The following is a 10,151-nucleotide window of genomic DNA, read 5'->3' as shown; positions in this document are numbered from 1 at the left end:
AAAATTTAATCCATAAATGAATAGAACTGTTTATTAAATATTTGAAAATTTCTCAATAATAACAGCTGATATATTTCATAAAAATCTCTCCATAAAAAAATTAAAATACAATAATTTATTTAAATATAGTGTATGTCTCCAAGCATTGACATAAGCATTATTATTTTAATTATAAAAATGACAGATAAATAAGTGGGACAAAGAATATTGAAATATTGTTACTCAAAAAACTAAAATGCAGCCTTTAAATTGAATTGTATGCAAAGTGCATTACATAGGAAAAAGATTGGATGAAAATGATGAGTAGTTTCAATGAAGTTTAATCTACTTAAGAATGATAAAAAGAAAAAGTAAGAAATTAAAAAAACTAAAAAATAGATATCCTATTTTCAATGCATCATTTTTATTTTAATATCTCTTTCGATCCATGAAGGTGAGTCCAAATTTACCAAAAAGATTGAATGTAAATAATGAGTAGTTTTAAAGAAGTTTAATCTACTTAAAGAAAGATAAAAAGAAAAGTAAGAAATTAAAAACGGAAAAATGGATATCCTATTTTCAATGCATCATTTTAACTAATTCACCGGTAGAGGAGGGTTGTAGAGCGATTCTTTAACATTCAGAAATGAGGAGATCAATGCATTGTAGAAGGAATGCAAGATGCTAGTGAGAGTTGTAAATCTATTTTACAACTAATTATTGATTCATTTAACAATTAAAAACAATGAATTTATGAGTAAGATAATTTTAATTATAAGAAACTTTGAACTATTTTAAAATGTCTATATTTTAATTATAATAAACTTTGAAGCTATTTTAAAATGTATTTATTTCATTAGGACAAAGCTTCACGGTAATTATTTCATAGAAAAATTCAAATAAGGAAAAACAATATTCATAAGAAAATTATATAATATTAAAGACTTTTTTAATATTTTATAAAAAAAATGGCAATAAGTGTTATGAATGCATTATCCTACAATAGTTACCTATTTATAGCCTTACCTTAACACTAAACTCTAATTAACTATAACCTTAACCCCTAAACCTAATCTCTCTAAATAAGTGCAAACCCTAACCTAATCTTAAAGTTAACTCTAATCATATAGTTTTTAAATTAGAAATTTTGTTAATATATTTAGATTAATTTCTTTTCTTTTTTCAATTTCACAACTAAAAGCATAATCTAACAATTTATTATCAATTAACTTTTACTAATGCTAAGTTTAAGTTTTATTTTAAAATATATAAATAAGGAAACAAAATATTCATAAGAAAAGTAGATAATAATAAAGATTCTTTTAATATTTTATAAAAAATGATTATAAGTGTTATGAATGCATTATCATACAATAGTTACCTACTAGCCTTACCTTCAAACTAAACTCTAATTAACTATAACCTTAACCCCTAAACCTAATCTCTCTGATTGAATGCCAACCCTAACCTAACCTTAAAGTTAACTCTAACAATATAATTTTTAAATTTTTAAAATTATATCATAAAGGTTAAACCCTTCATTAATATTTTGGTTTGATTACCATTAGGCTTTGATAAACATTAAAAGCATACTCTAATCATTGTTTTAGTTTTAAATTTATTCTAAAACTAATTATTGATTCATTTAACAACACTAAAAAAATACAAACCCTAACTATAATGAAAACCTTACCATAATAAAACCCTCACCTTGACAATATCTCTAATCTAGACTTGATTGAACTCTAAACCATAACTTGACCCTAAACTTAAATATAACCCTAACTTCACCCTTACTACAATCCTAACCCTGACCCTTAACACTAACACTTAATCGATGATACAAACCCTAACCCTTAAGATAATCTTAAACGTAACCCTAATCCTAAGCCTAACCATAATCTTAACCTTATCCCTAGCCTTAACCCTAACCATGATATAAATCCAAACCCTAACCATTAGCCTAACCCTAACAATGATGTAAACCCTAACTACAATCCTAACCCTAACCCTTAACCCTAACCCTAACCCTCTAATATAAAACCCTAAATCCAAAACCCTAACTCTAACCCTCTAATATAAAACCCTAAATCCTAACCCCTAACCCTAACTCTAACCTTAAACCGTAAATCCAAAACCTTACCATTAACCTAACCCTAACAATGATGTAAACCCTTACTACAATCCTAACCCTAACCATTAACCTAACCCTTAAAGAGATGCAAACCATAACCATTAGCCAAACCCTAACCCTAACCATGTTGTAAATCCAAACTGTACCTATTAACTTAACCCTAACAATGATATAAACCATAAACATAATCCTAATCCTAACCCTAACCATATGATATAAACCCTAACCATTAGCCTAACCCTAACAATGATGTAATCCCTAACTACAATCCTAACCCTAACCCTTAAAACCGTAACTCTAAGCCTCTAATATAAACCTTAAACCCTTAACCCCAATCCTAATGTTGTGATATAAACCCTAATCCTAAACACAAAACTAACCATAATCGTAAATCCTAATCCTAACCCTAATCATAATCACATGATATAAAGCCTAACCCTAGAAATAATCATAGCAATAACACTAAATACTAATCCTAACAACAATTGTAAACCTAACCCTAACCTTAACCCTAAATCCAAAACCTAACCATTAGGCTAACTCTAACAATGATGTAAACCTGTACTGCAATCCTAATCCTAACCATTTGCCTAACCCTAAAAGTGATGCAAACCATAAATATAAATCCAAACCATAACCATAACAATAAATATAAACCATAACCCTAGAAAAACTCCTAAATGTGACCCTAAATCCTAAGCCTAACAATAATCTTAACCCTTTCCCTAACCTTAATCCTAACCATGATATAAATCTAAACCCTAACCATTAGCCTAACCTTAACAATGATGTAAACCCTAACTATAATCCCAACCCTAACCCTTAACCCTAACTCTCACCCTCTAATATAAACCCTAACCCTAACATTGTGATATAAACCATACCCCTAAACATAAAATTAACCATAATCGTAAATCCTAATCCCAACCCTAATCTTAAGTCCATGATATAAACCCTAACCCTAGAAATAATCATAACAATAACATTAAATCCCGACCCTAACAATAATTGTAACCCTAATCCTAACTCTAACCTTAAACCCTAAATCCAAAACCTAACCATTAACCTAACCCTAACAATGATGTAAACCCTTACTACAATCCTAACCCTAACCATTAACCTAACCCTAAAAGTGATGCAAACCCTAACCATTAGCCAAACCCTAACCATGTTGTAAATCCAAACTATAACCATTAACTTAACCCTAACAATGATATAAACCATAAACATAATCCTAATCCTAACCCAATCATATGATATAAACCCTAAATCCTAAGCATAACCACAATCTTAACCCTAACCCTAGCCTTAACTCTAACCATTAACCTAACCCTAAAAGTGATGCAAAACACAACTATAACCCTAACCCTACACATAATCCTAAGCATAACCATAAATCATAAGCCTAAACATAATCTTGATCCCGACCCTAACCCTAACCATTAACGTAAACCTAAGAATGATGTAATATCTATCTATAATCCTAACCCTAACCCTTAACCCTATGATATAAACCCTAACCATAGACATAACCCTTACCATAATTCTAAATATTAATCCTTTGAACCACAATCATAAACTTAACCATAACCCTAACCCTTATGCTAATCCTAACCCTAACGTTGTGATATAAACCCTAACCCTAAATGTAAAACTAACCATAATCATTAATCCTAATGCTAACCCTAATCCTAATCCCATGATATAAACCCTAAACCTAGAAATAATCATAACAATAATACTAAATCCTAAGCCTAACCATTAACTTAACTCTAACAATGATATAAAACCTTACTGCAACCATAACCCTAACCATTAACCTAACCCTAAAAGTGATACAAACCATAACTATAACCCTAACCCTAACCCTAACCCTTAACCCTGAGTATAACCCTATGATATACATCCTAACTCTACACATAATCCTAACCATAACCATAAACCCTAATCCTAAACACAGTCTTAACCCTAACCCTAACCCCGACTCTAACCATTAACCTAACCCTAACAATGATGTAAAATCTATCTATAATCTTAACCCCAACCCTAATCCTATGATATAAATCCTAACCCTAGACATAACCCTAACCATGATTATAAATGTTAAGTCTAACCACAATCTCAAACTTAACCATAACCCTAACCATTGTGCTAACCCTCACCCTAACACGGTGATGTATAAACAACAACCCTAAACATAAAACTAACCATAAATGTAAATCCTAATCCTAACCACAATCTTAACCCTAACCCTAATCAAGATGTAAATCCAAACCCTAACCATTAAACTCACCCTAACAATGATGTAAACCCTACCTATAATCCTAACCCTAACCCATAACCATAACCACCCTAGCCCTATGATATAAAGGTCCTAACCCTACATATAATCTTAACCATAACCCTAAATCCTAAGCCTAACCACAATTTTAACATTAATTGTAACACTAAACATGATGTAAATCCAAACCCTAACCATTAACCTAACCATAAAAATGATGTAAACCCTAACTATAATCCTAAACCTAATCCTTGACCCTAACCCTAACCACAATCATAACCCTAACCTTATGATATAAACTCTAATCATAGAGATAATCCAAACCATATACCTAAAAATTAAGCCTAACTAGAACCTTAACCCTTACAATGATGTAAATCTAAACCCTAACCATTAACCTAAGCCTAACAATGATGTAAACCCTAACTATAATCCTAACTCTAACCTTAACCCTAGACATAATCCTCGCCATAATGATAAATCCAAAGCCTAACCACGATCTTAACCCTATCCCTAATCTTAATCATGAAGTAAATCCAAACCCTAATCATTAACCTAACCCTAACAATGATGTAAACCGTAACTATAATCCTAACCCTAATCATAGCCCTATGATATAAACCATAACCCTACACATAATCTAACCATAACCCTAAATCCTAGCCTAATCACAATCTTAACGCTAACCGTAACACTAAACATGATGTAAATCCAAACCCTATCCATTAACCTAACCTAAACAATGATGTAAACCCTAACTACAACCATAACCCTAACCCTAATAGCAAGACAAAATGAACCCTAATCCTTATTGAATTAGGCCTACTATTTTGATTCCAATCCTAACTACAATTATAAATCTAGAATTGAACCAAATAGAATCCTAAACTATACACCAATATATATATAAGCTAGTTTTTAAGCAATTGATAAATATTTTTTTGGATAGGTAAGCAATTGATAAATATTATAATTGTAAATAATAGTAAATTAATAATTTAATAACAATTTTAATTATTATTTTTTTTTGGTAGATAATAGGCCGAAGCCGCAATATTTTGAATTATTAATAATATTATGTTTGATTAGATTGACCCTAGACCTTCCCCATTTTTATGGAAGGCCAAGAGTCACAACTTAGAATTCATTTTAGATGTCCGAATTGAACTTGGGTTTCCATAGTGAGAACCCAATGTTTTAACCAATTAAGCTCAACCCTTTGGACATAACAATTTTAATTATTATTGATTATTAATTATTTAAAATTATTGAGTTTAGATTTTGACAAGATTTTGTTAGAAACTAATTATTTTAGTGAATACGATAAAGTTGTGGTCCAGTGAGAACAAAAATCCCTGTTCCGATGACGGCGCCGAATCCAAACCAGGTTAAATCCCACCAGTTGAGCACCCTCTCATCTCATTCTCACTCCTCTTTCTGATTTCTCCAGCTCTTGAACAGAAAATATATCTTTCCTCCACTCTTTACGCTATCCCCTGCATCTATTCCTTCAGTCAGACCGCCATATAAAATAGAAACAATCTCACTCTTCACTTCTCCCTTTGACATTTCTATTATACAATTTTGCCTGATTGAAGTTAAAGAAGACGGGAAATATTTAAGTTAAACAGCTCAACAAGGCGTTATCAGAGGCATTCGCGATTTGTTAATAAAATCAAAGGTTCTTCAAAAGCAACGAGGTCCCTGCTCTGAAGATCATATCAATTGATGTATAGACGGTGAGCAAGCTGCGCTGTCCGTGATGCCCAGGATTAAAAACGACAGCCAGTAAGAAACATCAGAAAAAACAATCAACGGAAAACTGCGAGAAGCAACGAACTGACAGGATAATTTGAATCGTCGTGCATTGCTATAGATGCATTACAGCCGTAGATATGTTAAGTCATCCGATTAAACTCATATAAGGTACGCCTTGGCGTAAAAATCTTTCTGTTCATCAAATCAGGGATTCTCCAAAAAAGGAATAAAAGAGGCGCGGCGAGGGTTGCTTGGTAAGGTGTTTAGCCAAAATTTCTGGATTATTTGGCAAAGGGCGCCGCTCGAGCTGTACGGGCGTCTCAGTGAAATAGAACCCAAACTCACCATTGCATTGCTGGTGTTGAAGTTGGGAGAAAATGAATAATATTTGACAAAGCAGATTTAGTTGAAACAACGAGAGCGGCAAGGCAAGCGGAAGAAAGGCATGTCCACAGCTAAGCAGTTTGCACTCTGTAAGATTTGCAGGCTAAATCATAACAAAGGAAAGGGTCACAAATATTCCCTCAATCACAAGAAACGGCTGGCCGAGATACTTTCTAAATTCCTCAAGAAAATTGAAGATGTTGTTTACTTTGTGAAAAACCCCACGCCCCTTCACCCTCAATTCCAACACCGCAACAACTTCTGGTGCGTCGTCTGCGAGGAGGAGATTCATGAAATGCACAGTTTTTTTGCCTGGTATTCTTTATTTCCTTTCCTACTCAAATGCCCTAAATATCCAACTTTTTTGTTTTTTTAATTCACAAGTTACTCATTTTTATCCTTCTAGTACAATGCCAATAAATTGCACAAGGGGATGCGTTCCTGGTGACTATGGAATAGTAAACATACGAATTCTTACTCTTTTATGTCCTTCTTATCAAATTGAGACTGCATTCTTTATAATAAGTTAATAATATTAAAGATTTAGGTTCAGCGCATCTGAAAGACAATGGAACAAGCACTGCAAAAATATTAATATTAATATTGGCGGGTTCTTATAGCGTGAACAACCTCTTAAGTGGGCAATTTGTGAAGATTCACGGGCATCAATCTTAGCGATGCTTTGTATTATTGATAGTTGTCATCATTTGCGTACGCTGCAATATGAATAACAGTCCTGGGCAGTAATTTAAGGTTAGCATTGTATCTCTCCATCCATTTCTGTGCAAATAAGTTATTTTATTTGTCCAAATCATACTTCTATTATTTCTGAGAAAGAAATCTACATGAATACAAGTAAAGCCTATTCCAATTCCCCTTGCAAAATCTGAAACCTCTCACAATTTCATAACAAGAAAACTATAAGCAAATTGTTTGACAAATTTAGTCAGTGGTGAAAGGTGAAATTTCAGTAGGGAATTTTACACATCATGAAGGCAAAGCAATTCATCATCACTTTGGTGGGTGAACATAAGATATGCAAAGACTTCTATATCATGGATTTTGGAGGGTTGGAATCCAAGAGAAAGGGGGTAGAGCTTCAAGGCATTAAAGATGGAGCTCCAAGAGCTGCCATGGATAGGTGAAATATCAATGGGTGACAATCATGACCTCTTCCAAATATGAGATGCTTAATAATAGTGGTATTTGGTCTATCGCACTTCTAGGGTGGTTGCCAAATGGAACAATTGTAAGATGGGTCTTTCTTGTTGAGAATCACCAACTTGACTTAATAAGAATTTGTAATGGCTGCACTAGATATGAGCCAAGGGTCGCTTTGAATATGGTCCCCAATTATAAATCTGCTTCCCCCAACATTACTTGTACTTCCCATGTTTTCCTTGCAGCCAAGGAAGAGTTTTCGGTCACATGGTGGCAGAGTTTACAGCCCATTACCAGTGTTGTGATGTTTACAGCTAGAACAAGCTGGTTTCTAGCCATTACATTTTTTATTTTGAGCACAAGAATGCAATTTTACAGCCAAGGTATGGAAAATATCTCTTGGTTTGATATTGAGTGTAGGAGGTATCACACGTGGAGATCACTGAGTGCAAACATTCCAGCATTTTTAGTGCGGTTGGGGGAAAGTTTTGGGGCAATGTATAATTGTTACAGCCAACTTCTATCTCACATACAGTTTGATCCAAACCTTCTTGCAAGTCGTAAAGCTTGGGACATCATGGTAAGAATCTTTGGAGTCCAAGGTAAACATTGTAAGATCAATCTAGAAGAGGTAAGCATAATTGTTGGCATGTGTGAGTCACATTTTTTTCATAGGTACACTATTGAGATGAAGCTCAATGAAATGGAAAGTAAGCATGATGATTCTAAAGGTGCACTGAATGATCTAATGGATGGAAATTTCTTATGTGATCTTGAAACACAAGGAAAAGAAACAAAGAAGGAAAAAAAACATTCAGAACTAGAACCCTAATAAAGTATCAAAAGGGCTGTAAAACTAAAGCAGTCATTGTCTTGGACCCAATTTCACTCTAAGGAATCTCCTAATCAACAAAAGAAGATTTCTTCTATTGGAAGAAAGACTAATGAAACCAAAACAAACTTAGAAGAGAATTTTGTTTTGCTTCCTATGCAGTGATTTTTGGGAGCCAAGCTACAAGTGTCAGCAAAGAAGCTATGACATCAGAAAAGGAGTTGGAAAATCTGATGTATAATCAGAAAATAAGGTGAAATATGAAGAAGTAAACACATCAAGGCCACAAGTTGAAAAAAAGGTTTCAATAATTACAACCGTTGGCAAGCAAGTTGGAAAAATTGACATTGACAGGGAATTAGAAATGATGAATTAAGAAGATGATTGTTCAGGATTAGGCCAACATGGACTGTTTAAACAGAAAATTTGATTTCCCATCTAATTATAGGAAAAAATTTCAAATTATCACTGGGCTTTAGATAACCCATTGTTTGAAATGGATGCAAAAAGATTTTTATTGGGGATAACCCACTTTTTGAATTAAAGGCAGAAACATATCCTAATTCAAGTTCTGTAACTTGTGATAATATAAGAGTGGTGCAGCAGAAGTTGAATTGTGAAATGTGTAATGTCCCTACTTCGAAATATAATTTAATAATAAATACTAATAATAAAATTAAAATACAAAAGAATTAAAATAAAATATAAAAGAATATAATTAAATATAATTAAAATTTGATTAAAGTTAATGAATGGTCAAAAGGCATGAAATGATAAGTTGTGACTCCCCCAAATATGAGGTATAAAAGGGAGAAGAGAACTCAATTGAAGGGGGGATGATTGGAAAATTAGAAGTGCAGATCTGATTTAAATAAGAAGTGCATATTTGATTATGAAAGGTTGTGTCCCTTTCAAAGGGCAGAAATAATGAAGAAATGCACTCTTTCAAAGGGTGCTGATGGCGAAAGGATGTGTCTCTTGCCAAAGGGCATACATGAGGAAGAGGTGTTACCTCTCCCTCACATTGAGAGGTATAAAAGGAAGGAATCAAAGGCATCTAGTGACATCACCATTGATCAGATCAGATCAGAACTATTATTAAGTTATGGGCAGTGACATCCTTGTTCTTGGTGGTATGCATGGGGATGTGCTTAATATGTATGCTTAATATATGCAGCCCGATAATATTCTTATGCAGAATTTAATATTAATATTAATATAGACTGCAATATGTATGACAGTCATAATATACATCGATAGTACAAAGTGATATTGCCATAACTTTGCCCTAAGTCATAAATCTATTCTAATTCTTCTATTCCCCAAGGGAGATGGGTGCTGCTAGGGAAGGACAGAGTAAAACCACTTCAATAGAAAGCCCCAAGGGTGAATGGACTGAGTTCCGGTAATCTGGGCTACATTAAGGAGGTGGTGTCAAGCGCCCTAGGCAGCCAAGCCCTCTTTTGGGAATGGGGTCAGATTAGTTTGGGTTTAGGCATGATTTTAATGGCATCATAAGTTATATTGCAAAGAATTAGCTAGTTATGCTCAATTAATAGTGATAAAAGGTAGTAACATAGATGTTGCTCTTGGGAATTGACAATGTATTAATAGGGGACATT

The 10,151-nt window shown here is 33.3% G+C and overlaps 1 protein-coding gene across 1 annotated transcript in view; it reads left to right on the top strand.

Moving 5' to 3' along the window:
- The first annotated feature begins 5,722 nt into the window (after nucleotides 1-5,722).
- The window catches only part of LOC131077426 (TITAN-like protein), a 139,196-nt gene continuing 134,767 nt past the window's right edge, over nucleotides 5,723-10,151 (top strand). Inside the window, exon 1 of the mRNA XM_058014921.2 lies at nucleotides 5,723-6,851. Coding sequence (XP_057870904.1) covers nucleotides 6,598-6,851 — 254 coding nt within the window. The 5' untranslated portion in view covers nucleotides 5,723-6,597. The remainder of the gene's footprint in view (nucleotides 6,852-10,151) is intronic.

The sequence above is a fragment of the Cryptomeria japonica genome, chromosome 3 (assembly GCF_030272615.1).
Source record: "Cryptomeria japonica chromosome 3, Sugi_1.0, whole genome shotgun sequence".
Lineage (NCBI taxonomy): Eukaryota > Viridiplantae > Streptophyta > Pinopsida > Cupressales > Cupressaceae > Cryptomeria > Cryptomeria japonica.
This window is presented reverse-complemented; position numbering and strand designations above follow the sequence as displayed.